At 38.4% G+C, this 24,769-nt stretch overlaps 1 protein-coding gene across 4 annotated transcripts in view; it reads right to left on the bottom strand.

Annotated features, from left to right (window-relative positions):
* LOC104376594 (sodium channel protein type 1 subunit alpha) overlaps nucleotides 1–23,761 on the bottom strand; it is a 67,606-nt gene extending 43,845 nt beyond the window's left edge. Inside the window, exons 1-11 of one of the 4 annotated variants that reach the window (XM_086615977.1) lie at nucleotides 23,495–23,761; nucleotides 17,357–17,478; nucleotides 12,502–12,585; nucleotides 10,343–10,471; nucleotides 9,544–9,635; nucleotides 8,356–8,628; nucleotides 3,479–3,542; nucleotides 2,751–2,892; nucleotides 2,402–2,608; nucleotides 1,601–1,906; nucleotides 475–855 (exon numbers count right to left, since the gene is read on the bottom strand). In XM_086615977.1, coding sequence (XP_086472103.1) covers nucleotides 475–855; nucleotides 1,601–1,906; nucleotides 2,402–2,608; nucleotides 2,751–2,892; nucleotides 3,479–3,542; nucleotides 8,356–8,628; nucleotides 9,544–9,635; nucleotides 10,343–10,471; nucleotides 12,502–12,585; nucleotides 17,357–17,478; nucleotides 23,495–23,761 — 2,067 coding nt within the window. Of the gene's footprint in view, nucleotides 1–474; nucleotides 856–1,600; nucleotides 1,907–2,401; nucleotides 2,609–2,750; nucleotides 2,893–3,478; nucleotides 3,543–8,355; nucleotides 8,629–9,543; nucleotides 9,636–9,733; nucleotides 9,826–10,342; nucleotides 10,472–12,501; nucleotides 12,592–17,356; nucleotides 17,479–23,494 lie in introns of all 4 variants that reach the window. The other 3 variants (XM_086615976.1, XM_086615975.1, XM_086615978.1) reach the window with 3 other exon arrangements.
* Between the last annotated feature and the right edge of the window lie 1,008 nt (nucleotides 23,762–24,769).

Raw genomic sequence — 24,769 nt, 5'->3', positions numbered from 1 at the left:
ATTTTTAATGGGGCTGATGTTATCAAAATTAACTAACAATGCTAATTTTGATACAGTGGTAACAGCAGCATCATATTGATTGCAGTTATATGATAATATTTTTGTATACTATTTTCAGTTGTATAGTAACTATAAATTTGCAGACCATAGCCAGACGGACATTTAGATCAGCAAAAGTAAAGTATAGCACAGTAATACAGTAAAGTATAATGCTTTTATGACTGTGTAAGTAAGTTAATATTTTATTACTAGGAAAACGCGAATTGCATTCGTTAGTTATGAGAATATTTGTAAGTAAATGCTTAGTTTGCAAACCTATCTTAGCTGTTTTATTTATTAAAGATTTTACAAGATGCAGGAGCATTCACAGCTTGACCAACCAGGAAGCATTGCCAAGGATTCCATTCTGTAGAAAACACTGGCTGGTGCAGTAAGAAAAGGCCACGATGCCTAAGCTATTTAAAACTTTCTTACATTGTCATCAGTAGCTGGTTTATCTATTATCACCTCTGGCAGAAGCTGTCCAACAGGCGATGTAGGAACAGATGGTCCACCAACCAGGGAAACCACCCCATTGCAATCCACGGTGCTGTGCATCTTCCCATTCACTGGAAACACCGCCAGCATCCTGGATGACCTACTGGCCTGACTAATGTTACTGTTGCGCCGTTCACCGTGTCTGCGCGGCACAAAGAGAGAATCTCTTCTGCTATCATTGTCTTCAAAAGTGCTGTGCTCATCATCAGCAAAGTCATTTTCTGATCCTACATCCTTTGCTCGACCTCTGAAGCTGAAAAGACTTGTTCTGCTGTTGCGCCTTGGCGAAAACAGGGAGCCGCGAATGCTCAGCAAAGACTGCAGGCAAACAAAATTTGTGATTATTAGCGAAAACCTTCAAACTTAGCATTGTTATTAGGATAGCATACAGTTTGTGGTTTTTTTTTTTCTTATATGAGAGTAACCATTTTTTCCAGAAGCTAAATGCTGCTATGAAATTTTTCTATGTACTTCATTATATTTATATTTTTCAGATAAGAATCCTTGAACACTGTTATTTCTGAGACAAAACCAAATTTGAGCACTCCTTTCTCCTCACGTCAGTTAAAGTTGCTGAGTAGTGTGGTTGCACAATAATCATCAAGCAAAAAAGGGAGTCTATACATGCACTATGTCATGTATGCAGCATCCTGTACGTATTGAACCAGCCTTCAAACATCATTGAAACAGGAGGAAAATACGAGGCTATCATAATGGAAAAATATTGTCGCATTTTAGTAAGTCTAGATAATACACAATCACTCAAAAACATCCTCATGGAATCAATCAGAGAATATTTTAATATGATTTTTAAACAATCCTACTACAAGAATAGAGATATGAGGTTACACTGAATTCTCTGTGTTTTTTTACAAGATAATCTAGCAGCTACAGCACTTCCTCTCAAGCACTGGCAACAATAATAAAGTTTAATGAAAATCTCAGTGTTTCTTTTCTTTAGGCAGTAGGGACATATTATGATACCAGGAAGAGTAAAGTAGTTTTGTAACAGCCTATGATGCTTTAAATGTATGCTTCTACTAAAAATAACTACATGCAATACCTGATGTGGAGAAGAATACTTCTTTTCGTATGTCAGTCTATTGCCTTCAATAGATAATCGGAAACCTTTCCTTCTGATGCTGTCTTCTGATTCAGACTTGTGAAATTCATCTTCATCTTTTTCCTCTCCTCCAGACTGTTCTTTCTGTTTTCTTTTTTTCCTTCTATTTCTCCTCTCTTTTGCACTCTTTGAGCTCAATTTTGATGCCTCTGAGGAACTTTCTGAGACGCCCCCTGCTTCTCCCCCAGCACTGGGCTCCCTGGACTCTGCAGATGCTGTTACTGCTGCTGCTGCCACCGCTGCCGCCTGCCATGTTGCAGAATGAATTTGTGTCACTGAGCAAACCATGACATCGTGTTTTGTTTGTTTTGGTTTTTTTTTTTTTTTTTTAATTTACTTCTATAGAATTTCTAGTCCAAACAGTCTTAACACTTTCCATAGAATACACTCTCCTTAGTGTTTTTCTAATTTTTATTACTCAGTTGACTCAAGATATGAGTTGGACATAGCCTTTCTCCATCTTTCATGAATAGGTTTTAAATGTAGAAGTCTAACAGACTGTATTAATGACACTAGACTAAGAAAAACATAATGAATAACGTATACCTAGTTTTGAATATTCTTCCTTGATTAAGACTGGATCATTCACAGTACAATGTCTTCAGTGCAGAACAGAAAAGCTAGCTCTGTCGTTGAAAGCCTAACAGAATGTTTTATAACTCAAATTCAGAAAGCAGAGGGTAAATATCTCTAGTAAAATTACTTTCGTACACTTCTATCTTACTACGTGATAAATTCTACCTGAGCTGCTTCTTGTTGCTTCTTCAGTTGTTCCAGCATCTGTTGAAATTCTGCCTCTTTCTGTTCTGCTTCTTCCATGGTTGCTTGATTCTGTTCTTCATAGGCCATGGCCACCACAGCCAGGATCAAGTTGATCAGGTAGAAAGAGCCCAGAAAAATCACCAAAACAAAAAATATCATGTATGTTTTCCCAGCAGCACGCAGTGTCTGGAAATAAGAATACATTTATAAGCAAGAATGTATTAAAAAAAGTTCTGTTTTTCATATCGTTAAAATTAAGATAGCATAAGAAAATGCCTCTTGCATTATTGGTACAAACATAGTCTATTTTGCATTAAAAAATTCTCACCAATTGATAGAGGTTTTCCCAGAAGTCTTGAGTCATCAAGCGAAATAGTGACAAGAAAGCCCAGCTGAAGGTGTCAAAACTTGTGTAGCCATAATTGGGGTTTCTACCAGCTTTTACGCACGTATATCCTTCTGGGCACTGCCTATGAAGACAAACTGGGTGTTATCATATACAGTTATTTTAATATTATCACCTGGAATGTGCAGAAGATTAGGATTAAAAAATGGATTTTTCTTTAGTTAATCAGACTAGAAATAATAGCAGTTGAGATTTTTAATGGAAAATTATTTTAAAGGACACTAGAACAACATAAAGGCACATAAAAATGAGTGTCAAAAGTTTAATCTAAGCTTTTAAAACATAATATTCCAAATAATTTCTTTAATTATTAATGTCATGACATTAATGTCAATGTCAGGGTTTTTTACTCTCTGAGTCTGTCAGTACTCATATATGCAGCTGGAACTGCAAAACAGCATGTGTTTTTGTCTGTTACTTCTCATCCAGGCAGGAGCTACACTAATACCAATTACTGATTCATTCATGCAAAGACTAAGCTCATGTAACCAACCCACTGAGCTCTGACCAAGAACCCAAATCCTCAGTTCAGTGTAAAAAATGACGTGAAAGGAGATCGTCACTCAAATACAGCCCCCCTCCAACGTACATCTGAAAAACACGGGTCTAATCTGTACACAATGTAATAATATGATGAAATTTGGTCTTACCCAGCATCAGAACTATTTCCACAAAGCAGAGCATCAGCTTGCCCTTCCAGAAAATAAAAATGACCTGTTTAGAAAAGAATTTTTAAAAAATTATAAAATTCTGAAAGTTTTCTTACAGCTCTATGAAATAAATAGTCCCACTCTAAAAGTGTTAAGGTGATTTTAGATACAATTTTAAACAGGGAGTATTAATTTTTCAGCAGGACCATAACTTTGGAGTAAATGACTGTATGAATTGCGGTAAGTGCTATCACTCACAGCACTTACTGTTAAAATGCCAAAATGTGCTAAAAATCCTGTCCAATGCTGCTGTATGTAGATGAAATGTATAATTCTCCCTTCAGTCTGATCGCTGAACTAAATCACGCTTTGTGAAATTATGTTGTACAGTTATTTATTATAACATTTAAATTGTATCCAAAAAATATACTGGTAACAGATTTCAAACTTTCTGATCAGTATTGCCAAGGGTTCCAGTTTGTCGCTTAGATCCATTGGCAGCTGGGTGGTGTTTTGCAGAGCTCACATTTTAGGTAACTGTCACAAGTGTTTGTAACTGGCACAGGTGTGTGCACACTGCGGTTGGCCCGCGGGGTGCTACGACGGCCCTGATTACATCTAAATTTAACTCGGACAGAAATACTGCAACAGTCACTGACATGAGTAGGTAGGATTTTAGGAGTATATGATGAAATAATTTATCACCTCAGGAAAGAGAAATTGGGTAAATTCCACAAAATCGCCCTGTAGCCAACCATCCTGTAATTTGTATAGAAATCCTGTATTTAAAGGACATTTTAGATGGTTTAAAAAACAAAGCCATTGCCCTGTCTCTTCTTAGAAGAATAGAGATGATGCACAAAACGTTGTACTTATTAAGATTCACTTTGACTATATCCTTGAGAAGTGCTTTTTTTTTTTTCCGCAAAAGTGCACAACCCTACGTGCGGCCGCTGTCGTCCTGGGCTGGTATGCATTGCAGAACCGCACTGTGCCGAAACACAGCTGTAAATAGCAGAGTTAGCTGACACGATGCTGACCACAGCTGACCTCTGTGAGGCAAATCTTACTCTGCATTATGTCAGCTAATCACGATTAAAACATGCTGGAAAACAGCAACTGGTTGGAAGAACGCAAACCTGACTTGATATAGTTGGCATGGAGCAGTCAGTCACGATCAGTACTGCATCGGCTGAGCTGAACCACTAAAACAGCATCTGTATTCACGTTCTGTAATTCAGACAAGATGTGCCCTGTAAGGACACTGTACTTGCCAGCCCCAGAGGAAATAATAGCCACCCAGACTTTCTCTGAGTGCACTGATAAAACCATGACAAATGCTCAAAATATTATCACGATAGGAAAATTTTTTATAACAACACAAGCTGAGCGGTATAAGCATGTGTCCCTAACTACATGCAAAACCTGGAATTGCATTTTACCGAAGTAACGTGAAAAGTCCCTCACTACATCAAAGGTGCATGTTTAGCTCCCCTATATTTGATCAGAAAATGGGAAAAAATCCCTGGTAGGTGAGCACTTTACTTCAAAGGAATTTACAGTTTGAGTAAACCTAGGGTAATGATTGAGAATAATTGTTATTTCACAAAATAGATTGTGAGATGTTATTTCCCAGAAAAATTTGCTCATGGCAAGCTTGCCAAGACAAACTTGAACTTATCTAGCATTAATTCTATCAGATTTGCTATGCTGGAAAAACGAAAAAAAGTGATTGACTCACTAGTGCCAGGAGTGCTTACATAAAGTTTCTCTAAATGGTGTCTCCAAAAATGAGCTCAGTGGCAAAATTAGGGCTTAAATGCCTTTTTCGCTAGTATACACAGCTATTGGCATAAAAACTTTTATAACTCCTACAAAAGACAGTGCCATTGTACTTCTCTGAGCTCCAGGTAGGTCCCTTCTTATTGCCCTGTGACACAGCTGGTTTAAGAACCATTTCTGTATCATTTGCCCACCTGAAAGAAGAGAGCAGGAAGATGTGAGAAGATAATTCTTCTCTTTGAAACTGCCAATAAGCAAGGACAAGATTATTAACTTCATAATAAGACTCATAATTTCATTATAAATTTCATAATACATACGAAATCCTGTGTACATATACCAAAGGCTCAAGTAGCCATTCAATAAAATATTTTCTGTAACAAATTCAATTCGGCTTTGTTTTTCAAGGGGCTTCAGATCTTCTTTAAATCAAATGAAATCAGAGGTTGAGTTTATAGATTCTTGGTTAAAAAGACAGAAAATTAAGTTTGACCTTGAAGTCTAGGTCTTCTTTAGGAGACTTTGCTTAGACTTTGTTATACCCTGTGGCATGGCATCTCCATGAATTCATATGTTCAAGTAAAGTGAGTTTCACAAAAAGATTTCGTCTTGATTTAAGAAATTCAGATGGAAATCCATCGCAGTCATTGATCAGCCGTGTGATCACAGTTAGAAGCTGTCTTCTGTTTGAAATTTGTCTGGCTTTCACTTGCAGCTATTGAACCTGTTATATCTTTGCCTGCTAGATCAAAGATATGTCTATGATGAAATTTCTGTTCTCCATAAGGTTTTTCTCAACTGTGATCAAATCACCCCTTAAACCTTCTCTTTGATATGCTAAGCAGGTTGAGCTCCTTGGTAGAAAGCATGTTTTCCAACTCTTTAATCATTCTGCTCTTTTCTGAAGAATTTTTCAACATTCTATCAAAATTGAACTTTATATTATATTCCAGTAGCAACTGTAGTAGTGCTCAATACAGACGTAACCCTGCCTTGCTGGTCAATAATTTATTTATGTGAACAGGATTCTATTTAGCTTTTTGGCTGCAGAGTTTTAGCCTTCATTTGTCAGAGTCCTGGCTGCTCCACAGTTCCTTAGGTGCCTTAGCCTCTCTATAGCTAAGGGCTTTCCAGTTGCATTTCTGTATCCTGCCTCTCAGTTGCAGCTCTGCAACCTTTCACACCAGCTGCTGTGGCAGTGTTTTCCGGAGCTCGGTGGCACTATTTTTCCTTTGTTCTCATGCTGCTTTTTATGTTGCTGTTATTCTCATGACGTTATACCTGCAAACACATTATTGTTGCTGCGGTTACTCATGGGAAGCAATTGTCTCTGGTGTGAGATTCATCTCTTTTTCTTCCCCCTTTTCCTACTCCTTGTTTGTAGCTTTTGGTTTATATTAGTTGACCTAATAACATGCATGTACGAGCTTAAAAACCAACCTGCCATGCAGCACACGCCCTGATCAAAGTGCGTTCCAATTAGTGCTAATAGCACTGTAAGCAGGAACAACCTGTAGGGAGTTTGAGGAGATGCTAATGAAAAATACCCGGTTGCTATGGGAAGAGTATTCTGGAGTGATCATTGCTGCACTGGAAAGGATACCCAGGGGAGCAGACTCACCGGGGGACCCCACCACTTCTCTTTGCAGGTGGCTACTGTGGCCAGTCTTTCCATTCCCCTTCCCTTCCCTTTCTCCCCTTTAGTTCTTATTTATCTCCAAAAGTAACTTTCACTGTTAGAGGCGATGAATGCCATCAGCTACGTCTTAATGCATGTGAACCTGTCTCAAATGAATTAAGCAGCATTGATTTTTAGGATAGAAAGCTTAGGTTTGTAACCTCACATGTAACCATACTGAAAGGCATTTCTTTGTCTATTCACAGTTTGCCAGACTGCTCCGTATCAGCAAAACTGATTGGAAAATGGTACTTTTGGAAATTATCAAATTGGAAAGATGCATAAAAACAACTTCTGAAGAAGTTTGTCTGAGATTGCTGATATTCAAGGTTTTAACTAATCTAGATAATGGAAGAATGCTTATCAAATTTGCAAATAATACTGATCAGATAAGGATGGTGGTGAGTTTGAGGAAAGAATTACACTTTAAAAGTTCAAGAACAGTTGGAGAGATGGTCTGAAAAAATAGGGCGATCTTTAGGCTGGAACGATCAACTGTGCAAATACAAAGTGGGAACTCAATGAAGTAAAAGTCTGTAGAAGATCCAGGTGGCAGGTAGGCCAGAAGCTGAACAGGATTTAATGATATTACAATTATAACAACCTGTGATATATAAAACAGAAGTACAGGTTACTATGCTACCACATAATCCTTCTTCTCTACTTAGTATGCCTCGTGGAGGAGAAATGCTTAGATGTGGGTACTGCAAACAAGGATGTTTAAGAAGAAAAGATCCAGATGAGAGATCAAGATCTAGAAAATAAATTGTAAGAGAAAAAGGTTAATGATCTGGGTTGCTTAACATACAAAAAGACGACTGCAAGAGGAGAGAACAGGGCATGGCAACATAAGAATAGTCTCTAAATACCTCAGAGACAGTGATTAATGGTAGGGAATGATTTGGTTTTGATGCCTGAAGTTTAGTTGATAAGAACAATGAGCTTAAATTGCAGCAGAAAAATTTGTTAGACCTTGAAAAAAAACCCTTTCTGATAATGAAGCACAAGAATGTATAGATGGAGAAAATACTGAGTACTCCATCACTGGAGTCTTCACGCAATGTCAGAAGTCTCTGACATGTCAGAAGTGACATAGAAGTCTGTTGCTGATCTTGTTTTGGAGTATGGAAATAGAAAATGTTTAAGATTATTAATTTTAAGAATTCCTTTTGACCCCTTTCAGTCTCATGGGAGATGTGGATTTGGCAGAGGGAGCTGAAAAAAAGAACTGTATCAAGTAGAGAGACCGGGTTCTTTGTTCTCTCTTCCGTGCCAGCCTTTGGAGCAGATCTATGAGAGAGAGAAAACCCTTCTTCTGCTCCATCTTAACTCAATGTATCATCCCTCTCCCTCCTTATTTCTGAGAACTGGGTCAGCCATAAATCACTTCAATATGAATTATACTGACAATACTTACTTTCATCTTCAATGTACCCCTTCCAGTCAAATGGAGTCACTGTTGAATTAATCAATGTACCATTTTCACCTATGGTGCTGTTAAGTTGGGAAGTAATATTTGTTTCTAGAGTAAAATTGTCTGGAGGCCACTGCAGGCATTTATTCCTCAAGTTGCCCATGAACAGCTGCAGCCCTATTAGTGCAAATACACTCAGACAAAACACAGTCAGGATCATAACGTCCGAGAGCTTCTTCACAGATTGAATTAGGGCCCCCACGATAGTCTTCAAGCCTGCAAATGCAAAGGAATTTTTATTCTGATGTTCAAAACTTTTTTAAAGCATAAAAATGACGATGTCTCCCAGTAAAGTTATAGATTTCATGCAGAAGCCCAAATAAATGATTGTAATGTCTGTGAAGTAACATTTTTGTGAAGAGCTTTTTCACTTGTGAAAATGATTAAATAGCTGAAATTTATGTCCATTTGAAACTGTGAATGGAATGAGTTGCATATATTTCAAACTCTTGTTTTAGTGTTAAAACAAGTGACTTTTTTATTCATGCTGTACATGAATCTCACATAAAAGTCTTCTTTCTTTTTATTTGTCAATACCTCTTGCCCCAAACCTTTGCTACTATCAGTTTTATAACATACTAGATTTAGAAGACAGTAGTAAAAAGCCTGTTCAACGATAAATAGAATTAACATTTAATGCTATAAAACTGGAGATGGTTTGGAAAATCGTAGAATTTTAAGATAATAAATCCCCCATGCAATGCCCATGCTACTCTTTATTATCTTATTCCTTCATCTTCTTACTAAGACAACATTTCAAACAGTTCTGGTTTTTAGACACAAATATTCACAACAAATACCACATAACATCATGTAGGTAAGATACACATGGGTAAGAAAACTTCAGGGATACTGATATTCGTTGAATGTGGAGAAGAAAGCTTGACATCATACGATGCAAACCACACACGCTGTGTACTGCAATGTCTCATGCAAGAATCTGTTAAACTCAAAGGCTGATTTTGAAAGGAAAGAGCTCATGTTAAAAAGCAATGAATCAGAGATTTCAGTGAATTCGAATATCTTCTGATTCCTGCTTTTTTTGTGGAAAAAAATAAGACTTATGTTTAAAAAATATGAATTCTGTTTCAGTGAATTAAAGTCAGCCTCAGTGTTTAACCTAGCTCTCACCTGGAATGACTGATATTGTTTTCAAAGCTCGGAGAACTCTGAATGTTCTCAACGCTGAGACATTGCCCAGGTCCACAAACTCTGTCACATATCTGTAATAGGGGAGTTCACACACAAACACAATGACAGGATAAAAAGGAACAGTTGGGAAGTACAAGGGGCCTAACACCTTACACCAGTTACTTCTTACCTGGGATTACAGAAATAGTTTTCAAAGCTCTCAATACTCTGAAAGTTCGAAGAGCTGAAACATTGCCTAGGTTTACAAATTCTGTTACATACCTGTAGGATTAAATCACAGTTATTCAGAATTTAGGCAAAGTTTATGCTACTTACTTGGGTCTTTCATCAAGACCGCTTTGGCGTTTTTAGCAAAAATTAAATAGCAACAGTCAGATGTTTACCTTTCACTGCAGTTTGCCTTGCATTAATATGCTTTCAGAGCCTTCAGTTAAGTTAAATGTCTCTGAAGTGAATCGCAGTGATTTAACTTTGAAAGCCTAAAATTTATCTAGACTAGATTGGTAAGTTTGGAGAATGAAGTCAAAGGGATGCTCCTTTTCTGCTCAGAGAAAAATAAGCAGGACATGAAATTAGCCTCTCTAATACTAGCTGTGCTAATGGCTTCTGCAGTAGTTATGTTTACATCAAAATATGCATATTCGAATATGAAAATTGTTTTAGACAAAAGTAAATCCATAAAAGAATTTCCATTTAATGAAATTGAAATGTATTGATACTAATTTCATGCCCTTTTTGCCCTTCACTTTCAAAGAAAAAGCAAAAAACAAAAACTTACGCAAAAGTAATGACAGTGAAATCAAGCCAGTTCCATGGATCTCGAAGAAAAGTAAAATCTTCTAAGCAAAAGCCCCTTGCAATGATTTTTATGAGTGACTCAAACGTGTAAATTCCAGTGAACGTATACCTGGGAAATATAGGAAAATTTAATCAAAATAAGTAGCAACATTTTACATTGATATTCTGATAAAAACCTGCTGATCAAACGAAAGAGTTTTTTATTTCAAAAATGGAAAAGAAATACAGTAAATAAGTAATTTCTTCCAAAATGCATTATATTTCTCATATACATTTGTGTATTTACATGCATTAGTTGCAACAGGCTGTTGAAGTACAGCTGTCCTGATCTTGTACATAGAACTAAGTAAATCCATCAAATAAATGACATATATTAAAAATGCATTGGTGACACTGAGTTAAAAGTATGCAACACTAAATCCGTTGCTGTTAACCAAACAGATTGTGAGCATAAGTTACTGGATACTGTCTGAATCACTAACATATAAAACATCTAATATTAACTCTAAAAAGGGAAGAATGCAAGCATGCACTGATGTGGTTTGATGTGGGGGGGGGAGGTCCGGGTGGCAGAAGCTGCCCATCACACCGGACCCCCATCCCCCCTGGGGCTTGAGCCAATCGGCGCCTCTGCGAATTGCCCCATTTTATGTCGGGACAAAGGAACCGGAAAGGTGTGCCTTTGCCGAGGAGCGAGGAGAAGGGAGGGGGGCGCAGCCCCCGCTCCCCAGCACCCAGCCGGGCCAGCGGCCCGGGCCGGTGCCCCCCGCCCCCCGCCGAGGATGGCAGCTGCAGAGCCGCTTGGGGAACTCGGGAGAGCCCCGCTCCTGGGCACCCACTGGGCCGAGTTCACCCAGAAAGGACTGAGATCTGAGAGAAACGGCCACACAGACGCCAGGTCAGTGAAGATGGAACAGGACAAGGTGTGTTGCAGCTGAGTCCCCCTTGCAAGCGGCCCCTTTGCAACCAGTCCTCGGTGGAGCAAGCAGAGACCCACTCGCAGTCCGTGGAGGACCCACGTCGAGAAGAGATGCCAGAGCCTGAGTACAGTATGCATCTAGAGTCTGTGGGACAACTCCCGCCGATGGGGAGGTGTTTTGTTTAAAGGAGATGCCTGAGCCTGAGACTGCTGTGAATCATGGGCACAGGTCGAGGCGCATTCGCGCATTTAAAGTCTGTATGGAGACGCATTTAAGGTCGATATGACAACCCACGCTAGAACGAGTGGCTACAACTCCCTAAGAATCTGAGGCTGTGGTAAATCCTGCACTTGGAGCAATCCAATGGGGTAAGGATTGCCTCCTGCGGGTAGGACCTCACATTTTCCCTGTGAGTAGGGGATCCACTGGAGCAAGGGACAATGGTGTAAGGACTCCTTCTCCTTTAAGAGAATTGGCAGTAACAACTTGGAATGAACTGACCTGCACTCCCCCATTCCCTGCCCCCCTGCGCCGGGGGAGGAGGTAGAGCCGGGAAGAAAAGGCAAAGCGGGGGGAGTGGTGTTGATTTTAAGATCTGGCCTTGCTTTCTTGTGATCCTCTCAAGTAACCATTTTTGTTTGCTTTTCTCTTTCTAGGTAGCTGTTAATAAACTGTTTTGCTTTAAGGAAACTGAGCCTCTTTTGCCTGGGACCATGGTTGGTGGGTGCTCCTCTGTTCCTGTCTCAACCCTCAGCTCTTTTATTATATTTTTCTCCTCTCCACTTTACTGGAGTGGGAGAGCTGCATGGAGTTTAGTTGCCAGATCGGCCTAACCCACGACAACTGAATTCTCACTTTAGAAATCTTTTTGTTTATATGCTGTTCTTAACTGACATGTACAAATAGGTGGCCATGGTTCTATTATTAATGCAGTGGCATAAGGGAGGTGTAAAAACACTGGGTAGATGCTAAACCATGAAGACAAGAGAAAACTAGTGGCATCTCAGTAGAATACTATCTGAAAACAACTTTCATTTTTTCTACCCAATCATTCTATTATAAGGAGATTTAAATAACTCTTCAACATTTCTACATAGTTTAGAGAGGAAATGGTAGCAGTGTCTCATGCTAGTTCCTGCCAGCACACGACTGCAATTACTGGCATCCGGACTGCTAGAGGAACAGTCAAAGACATCTTTAAATAACATATGCAACTTACTCTACATTCTTTGTCCAGTCCGGAGGGTTACTCATGGTCATAAATACACAGTTGGTCAAAATAGTGCACATGATAAGCATGCTGAATAATGTAAATATAGTTAAGGAAAACACAACAGCAATTCATACAATATCACATCAGCCATATAACTTATGTATAGTAAAATAGTGCCACTTACACAAATCTTTTAGACTTTGGTAAACACTGCACGTGTATTTTGCTTAACCTGGTAGTTTTCACATTGAACTTTATTATTAGCCTTGATTTGTTAATATTCTGATGTTGATTTGTTGATGTTCTCATGTTTTGTTTTCAGCTGGTACTGAAAGGCAAAGGACGAGGCTCCCACACGCCTGGGAGGCAATACGAGCAGGGTAACAGCCAAAACCGAAATAACTTGTGGAAGAATACAATTTTACTTACGTACCTGACACGACTGAATAAGCATTAATCTTTCACTTCTACAGTTCTGGTACTAAACAGCTGGCATACGCAAGGTAAAATAGTTTATCCTATTTAACATGAGTCAGAGCCATAGACATAGCACAAACCACCCCAGCTCCCAGCACAGCCAGTCTGCCAAAAACACAGAACAAAACACAGAATACTGTTTTTAATTGTTGAAGTGACTGTATCCCATGTTTGCCTTTCACTAGCTTAGCAGTACATGCTTCAGTCAGCGAAACAGAAATTCACAGAGAGCTCATACATCAAGGGGAATGAATAATTGACCAATATTATTTCCGGGCTCTCTCAAAACACGTGTTAGCAGGAAAACTTGTATTTTAGATTTATTTAGAGTTCTGGCAAGGAACAATCAGGTATTCTGGGACTATGAAACCCAGACTAACAGCTCAAAGAGACTTGTGGTAGGGAGGTGGGACAGTCCACTGAGGCTTCATTACACTCAATGCCATGTTCTTGGTTTACAAGATCTCTGGCTGGACAAACAGTGCGATCCTTTCCCTTTTTGTGGCAACAAAGTAAACTTGATTATTGAAACATTTGGAAATATTGAAGCAGCCAAACTAGAACAAAACTTGATTCAAAATGGCCACATGATGGCAGCAAAAAATAAGAACTTCTATGCCTTTATGGCAAATGGTTAACTCCAATGCGTGTTCCAAAATAGCTGCATCAACATAACTCGCAAAGAAGTTAGCTTAAACTGAAGAAATCCATTTACAGATAAACGTATGCAAGAGCTCAGGATTTTATTATTACTTTTTTTTTTTTTTTTTTTTTTTTTTTAATAAGGTAGATAGTATTTTGTTGTTTGGGATATGTTTTTATGCCATGGAAATAAAAAATCTCCCAAAATCCAATGCTTAGTCCAGGTGAAGAAGCAATAGAAGGAGTAACATCTCAGACTAAACTTTGCAGAAAATTGGTGCAAAGATTAAGATCATTGGTTACAGCTGCTGAACAATTCAAACTCAAGCATATTTTTTCAAGTAAACATTCAAATCACTGGGAAGGATTTAGCTGCCTGATTCCCAAAGACAGGTGGGTGACCTTTGCCTAAATGCCTGACCGAGCAGTGAATATTTTGATATTTTAAGTGACAAGTGACTTAACTCATTTTGAAGAGCATGTTGTCATACAAGCTTTGTACAGCAAAAATTGTCATTCGGTGGCTTAGAATAAGTTATAAGAAAGCCTTACAATGCTTATCCTCACAGACCATGGGCAAGTCTAAAGAGTCTGACTTAACGTAATAGGGAAATTCCTTTAAATAAAGAGAATCCATTTTGGTAGTTGAAAAACTTGGAGATGCCTGGCTGCAGCTTCAGTAGTCTCATAAAACAGTTAAAGAAGTTGAAAGTCCTCTTAGAGGAGCTGAGGTTTTATCTCTATGCAGTTTATTATGTGTTTACAGCGAGGTATCATTCATAACAAAGGCCACGGGTACATCCTTGCACGTTGCTCACTCTGTAATAACTCACCACATCTGTGAGCTGCGTGGCCAAAGTGCTGTTCACTCTCAAAGAGAGCAGATGCTCAATAAGGGCTAACACACTTTGAAATCTAAACTCTGCCCATGCGTTCACTTATGGGAATCTCAAACATAAATGTGTCATTCAATGTCTGTGCCTCTCTTCTCCCATATTTTGAGTGTTTGATTTACTACCTCAGCCTTCACTTAATTTACTATTTTATGTTCTGTATTAATGCAACTACACGCATAGGCAAACAATGCTGATCTACAATGACTTCTTCATTGAAATGTACTGTCTTCTTCAAGCTCTTCCCACACAGAAAAGCAGTAGGATTAGAGGCACTATTCAGTGTTAAGCTAATCAATTACTGGAGCAGCTGAAGTCTCTTACTGCCTGCATGGACTTGGTGGAAGACAAAGATTGGAAAAAAACAATGTTGCCAATTGGTTTCCCAGATACCTGCTGGCAGCCAGGCCACACTAACACTGTAATTCCAGCTTCCAAAGGGCAGGACAGGAGTACTTAGCAGATACCACATTTTCTCTAGAACATCTCCCTGTTCTTTTCTAACACTCTTGCACTCTGCAGCTCCAGCCACTGACACCTCCCTTTTTTTTTTCTGCTCAGGCCCCCCACCTATTCTTACCTTTTCATCCTTTCCTATTAATTGCCAAAGTCTGATCATCTCCCATTACTCTCACGTTGCCTCCTCAGTTCCACACTCTACCTTAAGTCGAGACAGTCAGGAAAAAGGGGGGGAAAAAAAAACAAACGCAGAATACCAGGAGATGAGTCAGCAGAGCAGGAGAGAGAGAAATTCATGCTGTTATCAGTTCCTGTATCTGGTATTAAAATAGGTACCGGCAGTGAGGAAGAATAATTGCAGGGCAAGTCTCTGAGCACTGGTGAGAGACACACACTTCTTTTTTTTTTTTTTGCAGGGGGATGCAACATCTGACCACTTGTCTGGGCACATGTGATCAGAGCACCCTATACCAGTGAATTTGGAGGGCGTGCGGATGACCGTTTTCCAATGAATGTGCCAATTTCCTTGTGCTCAACACACATATTTCACACTGAAGGTGAAAGGCACAGTTCTGTTACAAAGACCAAAATGCCAAACAACCACCTCAAAACGTGAGGGCAGTAGAGCTTATTGATAAAAGTCAGAAAATTAGTAAAGATAATAAGCAATATTACACCCTGATCTTTTTCTTATAGGTGGCGAACCTTGTATAAACAGCTGAAATCTAAAATGCATTATGGAACATATTAAATGGTTCTTAGTTAAATGCATTCATATTTGCAGTGTTTGTGCTATAGCAAATTTAAAAAGAAAAAAAAAAGAACAAAAAAGAACCTCCAATTTTTTTCATGTTTAAAGATTTTAAAAAAATTTTAAACCCTTATATCTACATCTAAGATAAAAATAGCCCATCCTATAGTTGGCAGGTTGGAAATGAAATCAGTTCATATAGCGAAAGGAAACCTCCTCCTATAACAGAGCTAAATTACATGATCACACAATCAGTTAAGAGATAGAAGGAAAAATATTGAAATTGCATATAGTTTATTAGAATGGGTTTTGTTCTGACTGCCATCAAGACCAGCTGGATACTCTTTGAAGACAATTAGGAGGCACTTAAAACCTAAACCAAACTCAGTAATCAGTACACCAGTAAAAAACTTTACCCACAACTAGCACAGATGCAGAGTTGGAAGGTATTGTAAATCGGAGTCTATAACTTGAATAGATGAGCATTCATTAGAAGCTTCAATGTGACAGTATTTGACTGCGTTTTCTCACCATCACCACCACTGTGCCTGTAGGTGTCTCTCAGGTCCCTTAGCTACTGTTCCCAAATGCTCTCTGACTCCTCTCCAGACACCTTCGCCCCCTTCTCTCACTGCTTTAACTTCCAGGGAGCTCAGAGGAAAAGGTCTTCTGAGTCAGCAGCAATTGTTTCTTCCTTTTTCCAAAGACCTAGAAGGTTCTGCCAGCAGTCTCTAATAATACGGCTTCTACCTTTGACAGACTGTTCAATGTTAAAAGTCTAACTGTCACACTGAAGTTTTCATTCGGTGGCTACTTTTCCCAGTCCTGGGGTTTTGCTAGAAAAGCGCACCAAAACCTCACCTGTTAGAAATTCCCATCAACCTGCTAGGAACATCAGGCACCAATCCCCCGTGTCACTTTAAAATGTTTCCTGGTGCACCATCCCATCAGTTATTGTCCCTCAGTCTGTCCACCGTCTGTAGGTAGACATGCTTTGCAAACCACCTGCAGGACTGCTGCCTATGCTTTCTGGCAATGTATTAAATTTGGCAGAGGCTTACGGTGCAACTGGGCAGGTTTGGGAATGTGAGACTCAGCGTGCATGAACCAGGCTTCCAGGCACACTGCTGCAACAGACTATAAAGCTGGTCTTGAAGGATGGCCTCAGAAAGACCCCTAAAAGGCAATATAAACATACCCCTGAGCTAGCCGTTCCTGAGCAGCTGCATATTTGCCTAACTGCTTGCAGAACTCAGAGCTCTTCTGGAATTGGTGAGCACAAACTGCTTTTCTTTAAAGATGTAATTATTTTATGAATAAGCTTCATAGTGCGAAAAAGAATCTGTGACACAAAAGATTTTGATGTTAAAATAAATCTGAAAATTTATCAAGATGGATTCTTAATCCATCTGCATATTTATACAGCCGAAGTATTGAAATTTGTATAATAGCTACAATACAGCCATATGATATATACATATTTTCTAGTATTTATAAAACCTTGCTATAAGTCTTCCACTGTGAAATAACAGTAAAAGTAATAGCCTATGAAAATCTTTATTTACAATGAAATAGAAAGAGTTACGAATAGAAATGTTACTTTCAGTGTGTAACATTTTGAACCATCATTGAAAAAGGATATGAATGTACCAAAATTTTAATAGCTATTTTTCGAAGAGGATTGAAGGGAGTTAAAATGTACAGGGCAGAGGTGGCACTGAATCGGAAGATTGCCTTCCCTTTGTTCAATACTATAAAGGTCTGAAAAAGAGAAAGAAAAGACATTTTATAAGTGTGTATTCATTGTAGATGCTCACTTTAAAACTGCTCCCAGTGACCAACCACCAAAATTGTAACTTTTTGAATAGCTAATACACAAAAACCATGACTCATTTTTAAAATAACTTATTTCCAGTACTTACCTGATGTACCTGACAAATGAAAACATGATTTTAAATATTGAACATTCAATTCATGAAAGTTTTTATAGTACTTCATTAAATAACCTCAGTGTAGTAATACGATGCATTTACATGACGCATTTCTTGTAAAAAAAAGTGCAGAAATGATTAAATAAAATTGTCATTGTGTTTATGTTTTCCCATAGAAAACTTTTGCTTCCTGTTTGAAAATACCAGACGCAGGGAAACCTTAGGTGTGGATGTTAATGATGTGTTAGCAAGAAAAATCCTTATAGAAACTAATTTAATAGGCTACTCGTTCGTATTTTTTACTATAGTCAGTTTCTTGGTCTTAGTGGAGAGGGGGAAATAGCAGTAACACATATAGCCATGATTACATGAATACACCATACCCAAGGAGAGCAAGAGAGACATCTCAGATGACTTCCTTGCACAACTGTGGTTTGCAGGTGTGAAACCTTCCTAGGACATACAAACTTGTTAAATTTAAACAGCTAAAGAGCCTGTCAAATTTAGAGAAACTTAAAGGCACACATGCCTTACTTCAGAGAATTGTAGAAAACCCTGTGGGCTGAAAGCTTGTCTATTTGTCTCGAATAAATCCATGAGCCAAATATAAATGATGTGAGAGCAAACCCTGCAAAGGTTGCTTTGCTCCCACTGTAGGCCATTGTGGCTGCAAGAGCACTAACACATGGGACATGTGGACTGAGGTTTCTTTGTGGCACTAAGGTTCTCTTCAACTGCAAGATCAATCAGAAGGAAGGAAGGCTCAGTAACTCAAAAGAAAGCTGCATGCAGTGGAAGGGATTTTGCAAGGATAACAGCCTAAAATCAAACTGAATTAATGTCATTGAAGGATCTGCCCAAGAGAAATGTCCAAAATTGCTTTTTTTGTTTTGTCAGAATTGTATATTTCTAAATAAGTGATGATAAAGCCTCCTTGGTTTTCATTATATTGCTGACAAAGTGAGCAGTAAACTAGAACGCCAGTGGAAGTGGATATGTTGCTCTCTTCTGGTGTCTGTGACATCGAGCATTGCTTCAGGTCTGTAAGCAAGTGGACTACGATGCTATTTCTGGGAAGGCTGGCAGATAGAGAAAATATTCCAAGGAGGTTCAAGAAGGACAATTCCTCAGTCTGCTTAAATTTGGGAAGCTCAGCATGTATGGATCATGAAGTACAGATACAAATGTCTAGGAGCTGCCAGGAGGTGGAGAGAGATGTGGAGATGAGAGTTTTCTCCAGTTTGTGACAGATACCAAGTACTGAAGGCAGAGGAGAAGCAGGGATTAAGCCCTAAGGAAAAACTGTCCCAGTCCCAACTCACTTGCTGGCTTCTTCCCTGAGCTGCCTCTCTGTCATAGCTCTACACAGCACATCCTCCTATACGCACACCAAACCCCTTAAGAGACATTAACAGTGACACTTGACACTATCTTGAGTACAAACTCAAGATGTACAGGACCAGTATAAGATATGTATTTGATTTCCCGGCTTCTGCACAGAAATGGTGAAACTGCACATAAAACTGAGGACAGTGGGATAAAGCCTGAGGTAATGTTTCCGAACTATACTTCCAGTTATGGATTACAGATAACAGCCTTCAAAGCATGACTGCAGATGACCTGACCTTAAATGAAGTTTTCATTTTAAATACTGAAGCCACTGAGCAGATGAATGACTATTTGGCACAATGTTTTAAAGCCTCACACCCCAAGGGGGAAGGTGAGTTTCCCCTTCAGGTCTGTCCCCAGCCGCCAGTACTCACAGCTCAGAAGCCTCCAGCTCGCCCTCTGAGCTTTTGTAGATACGACCTAGTTGACAAAATACATGAAAAATCACACTCCCTACTAACTTTGTATCTAAGACTACGTCACCTATGTTTAGTCAACCTACATTTTTTTAAAAATCTTTGAACACAAGCATATTAAACATACATTTATTTTCTAACGTGCCTTATGGAAAATAACAGCATGCTGGCATAGCTCCAGTTTCAGTTGGAAGCTGCTGCTATTTTAGCTGTTCTACTTTCTGCTGCCCTGCATAAGCAGAACCAACAAGACAGAAACTCCCAGCCTCAGTTTTAATATTTCACTCAAAGCATCTTTCTGACTGGAGCCTTCAGAATGACTTTGTTGATTCTCTGACTTCTAGCCTTAAACAGGAACTAAAACTATATCTTATCTCTGAAGAAGAATTTTCATGAAAAAATAAATATAAGAGCTGATATTCAGTCCCTGTGTAAGCTTCCTTCCCTGGTAAGCCTGCTATATCTCACTCCAGTCTCAACCCAGATGCAAGCCAATGTGTGGGCAGTGTGAATGAACATGAAGCATTGTACCCAAAGCTGTCAGGACAAAGTAGACATACACTGGGAAAAGCTAAATAAATTCTAAACAAATTGTAAGTTTAATGCTTGTACATGAAGAATTATGCATACTTTTCAGGGCTTAGGTTTTACGAAGTGCTTTAACCATTTTATAAAGGCAGGAAAGCTGTTCACACTCAAAAGTATTTGAGTGTGAATATAATAATTCAAAGAAATCCTTAAAAAGAAGTCCCTGATTTGCCACTTTTGCATCTTTAACCTGGATCCCAGTTCTGTAATTTCTGGCATATCGAATATAAATCCAGAAACCATATTCTTAACAGGGCAAAGAAGGAGGAGGAGGATTTTGAGAAGATGTAGCTAAAAGAGAAGAGTCCACACCAAATAGATACCATTTCCAAGACCCTCTTGGGACAAAGAGTTCCCAAAACCTTATTTCTCCTGTCCTTCCTCCCAGTTAGCTTTAAACACAGTTTCAGTAAGGCTACATTTAGCAGGCTGACTGCTACTCCCATTGCATTTCCGCTTCCTACAGTTAAATAAGCACTGTTTAAGACCTCAGTAGGATCTTCTGAAAGGCAAGAGGTAACATATTGTTGAGCTGCGTCCTTAGCTTCTCAGGAAAAGCCCCAGGGGTAGCTAGAACAAGAGACTTATGGCATATTGGAAGTTGGCATTTCTTGGTTTTGTGGTTATCCTTTGAAACAATGTTTTCTAGCAAGACCTTAATTTTTTGCTTTGCTAGAACTTTTCACTTAAAAATTCTTTCACTTACAACTATCAAAAATACCTAAAATCACTAGTGTGTTCACCTTTTTTGATGTAATGAAATTAAATGAAGCAATTTTACAGAATCTTTTTGTTTCTACAACGCAAGACAAGTCTGGGAATCCCTGGAGCTAGCGGTTTAATCGGATTAGAGTCTGATATTACCAAGTGCCAGGACAAAAGGAGGCACCTTTTCTGACAGACATCGTTCAACATCCTTCTGGCAAGAGGCAGGGCATGAAGTGGCAATCAACAATGCTGTATCTATATTATAGCAGGAGGAAAGTGAAGCAAGACCCATTTAGTTCCACTTATTCTCTCCCTCTTCTTTAATGTAGCAGCCTAGGTTCAAGAGAAAATAGCCAGTCCTTAAAGTATGAAACCGAGTGGACCGGATTTTGATGCATGCCTGTAGGTCAGGATCTTAGGGGGTTCCAGCTGATCCTTTCTCTATAGACAGTGATGTGAACCTCCTTGATCCTTTGTGATGGCAGCTTCAGCATGAACAGGCAGTCACTATTATACTGGGAACACACAGATTTGCACTTACACAGAAGTGGAACGAAAAAATGGAGAGAGTCCAAGTTCATTTTTACTCAATTTTGGATTAAAAAAAAAAAAGAGCATTGAAACCATTTAAGATGCTAAACTTCACAGTTGTGAAGATCAGCATTATTGACCACCACAGTCAGCAGCATTTCATTATAATAAAATCATGAGAATATAAAAACAGGTATTGTGTTATATTATAAAAAATAATTAAGATCCAAGTGTACTGGATCTTAATTATTGTATTATTATCCAGCACTGGATACCCTGGTGCTGGCAGTCAGGGTATCTCTGATACAGTGTAAATCAACCATACTATCAGGTGTGTAAATTTGCTATAATGGGCTGTTCTGTTGTCAAACAGCAGTTGTTGATTTTTTACTTTTCCTTTCACCTTCAGTTAATATTGGGCATGAATATGTCGCCATAGGTTTTGCATAGAAGCACAGTTAAAAACCCACAAAACTAGCACACCTATACGTTTTTGTTTCTCTTATCAGCTCAACACATTTATTTCTGTCTTATTCTGTATTAAACTGTATCAAATCAGCATGCACAAAGCTACCGCTTAGGAAAAATGTCCCAGAGATTAAATATAAAACACTTTAGATGACATTTCAACATTTAATGCATGCAAAATACAGTGAACTTGTCCAATCTTGCTATAAAAATATGAAAAAAACCCTCAGCAAGTGGGATGCAATACTTGCATATGAGGCAACTGATGGATAGTTTCACTCATGACCCAAATTTGGGATAAAAAGAGATATTCCTAAAACTCTTGTACAGGTTTCCTGAATAAACAACATGACCATGTTCATTAGTATCATTTGATCAGTGCTGTAGGTCACCATTTCTACTCCCTGTTTGAAAGTTTGGAAGCCAAACCGACATAGTTTCTGTTGATAAATCAGGTATGGTTTATGCAGAGATCTTAAAATAGGCCTGAAGCAACAGTGGCATCTGTCCTAACCCTTTCTTGCAAATAAGTATTTTCCTTCATTCTAGTGTTTATCGTTAGATCCATATCATTTCAGATAGATGCCTCCCCATGCCAAAACATAAAATCTCTAGCCACCGTGCAGGAGTTGTCAGACCATTACACTGGGAGAGGGTGTGCTGATGGACTCCTTGGCTTTACAAAGTGGAATTCACAGAGGGATAAAGAGAAAGCTGAAATGTTAAATGGTACAGAGGTAAATGTATTGAGCATTAAGAGTGCTTCATGTCTTCCTGGAGATGTTAACTTCTACTTCAGGCTTTTCTCAAACTATTGAAACTCATTTGATTCGACAAATTTCCTAATAATTTGCTATCAAAGCAGATTTCTGGGAACAAAGTGTGGTATGTACTGGTTCGTGCTGCCAGTTCTAAATCTTAAGAACCTCAGAGAAAGTGTGGTGTGTTGCTGTACACAGATTCGATAGATCTCCACTTTTTTAACATTTGTGAAGTATATCATCTATTATGCATATACACATTCATATAGGTATTACATATTGCTTATAATCAAAGACAGCATACTGTGCTTCAGCTTTGATATAAATGTTCCTTTGATATAAATTCAATTATATCAAAGGAATAAATTTTGATATAAATAATAAAAAAGGATGAAAGTTTAGTAACTATTAAGGATGCTGCATTCTGTCCTTCACCATAGAGAACAATGGGCACTTTGTTAATACTTAGACAGCAGTGAACAGAAGCCTAGATTTTCACACTATTTACTTATACCCTGCTACATCCATTGTAGAACCATATTACACAATCAGTCATAATGTTACATTTACTGCCAATTTGATTAACTTAATGTTAAAGATAATATTACTACAAAATTCCTCCTTATTTAAAGCAGGAGGATCAGTATGCCAAGAGCAAACGAGGTTAAACATACTCTAAAAACAAACATTAGCTAAATCAACTTTTTGTAACTAGAAGACATTAAATATTTATTTATTACCTTTCTGGAAGGTAGAATGTATATGTATCACTGGCATCAAACATTTTCTGCTCTTGTTGTACACCTAAACCTTTTAGCAATGCTCAACTGTTTCCACGTTAGAAACATTAGAATGACATTTTCCTACATGGTTGCAGATTAACAGACTGAAGTAACAAGTTATAGTACCCATCGCATGGAAATGAAACCAACATGATAAAGCACTCCAAATGCTGGAATAAGAACAGGATTGATATTAGACTCACTTTTTTATTGATGTAATATGGGTCCATGTCTTCCAAGGGCTCAGACACCATTCCTGGAGGTATGTCGCCATATATAAACGGAAGTGTTTTTCCTGCCTCCAAATCACTGTTTGGCTTTGGCCCATTTTCATCATCATTGTCTTTACGATCTTGTTTAGAATTCTTAGCTTTTTCTGCAGCAATGCGTTGTTCAATAGCTGCAAGAGACTCTCTAGTGAAGTATTGGAAGCTGTCTGGTCCTGGTGGTACAAGCACTGACTGCTCCATCTTTTCATCCTGCACATTTTAATTACCATTTATTCTTCTGCATAGGAAAATACTAAAAGAAAGTAGAAAATATAATTCAAACAAACATATTAAATTCACCAAGTAAGAAAGATAGAACATTTATTTTTAAATGTTTTTGTTTATGCTATGTTGGAATGTTGAAATACACAATATCAAAAATTATATAAAGACAAATAAAATAAGCAATTCAGTTGGTGACTTGAGCTTTGTAAGAGGCACTTGCATTGTTCTTATGCTAGTTTTATAAACTGCAATAATTTCTCCACTCTAAGATTATAATGGTCTTTTACTTCCCATTAGGAAATTATGATACTTAAGAAAAATCAGACACATTCTTCCCTCATAACTCTAATTATCTTAAAATCATCTCACATTCCTCTGGAATCGATCATGATTATATTGGTAACTATAAATAGCACAGCTCATCAGACCTAATGCAGAAACTTCCACTGAGTTCAGAACGAATATCAGAAAAAACACGCTGTAGAATCAGAATTTTTGTTAAACAACCAAAAATCAACTCTGCATATTATGAGATAGTAAAGTCATGGTTCAAAGTAAGTTTTTGTACGGGTAGTTATTCAAGATAATGAGAAGAACAATTGGCTATTTTTATTTCAATTTAACTGTTACTGTCACCCAAAATCTGGATAGAAACTCTCTAACACAGTGTGTAGTGTTAGAAAGAAGGCATTACTGCGGCACCAGGTGCATGGGGGATATCTCCTCCTAGCATGCACACCTGGCCCCTGGACAGAGACTTCATTATACACTACAATATGCATATTCACAACGTGTTTACATATTCATTGTTATTCTCTTAAACAATTGGCTAATTTTCTCTCGCTTTACATGTAAATTACTTCGCATTAGGGAAGATGGTCCATGAGTCAGTGGTTGCCATCTCTCCCTGCCAGAATTACCTTTTCCCCAAGTCACTGCTGCGCACGTTCACAGTTCAGAAAAACATGAGAACAGAGTTTATAC

Source organism: Tauraco erythrolophus, chromosome 8, assembly GCF_009769465.1.
Source record: "Tauraco erythrolophus isolate bTauEry1 chromosome 8, bTauEry1.pri, whole genome shotgun sequence".
NCBI lineage: Eukaryota > Metazoa > Chordata > Aves > Musophagiformes > Musophagidae > Tauraco > Tauraco erythrolophus.
Note: the sequence above shows the minus strand (reverse complement) of the source record. Positions and strands in the feature narration are given on the sequence as shown.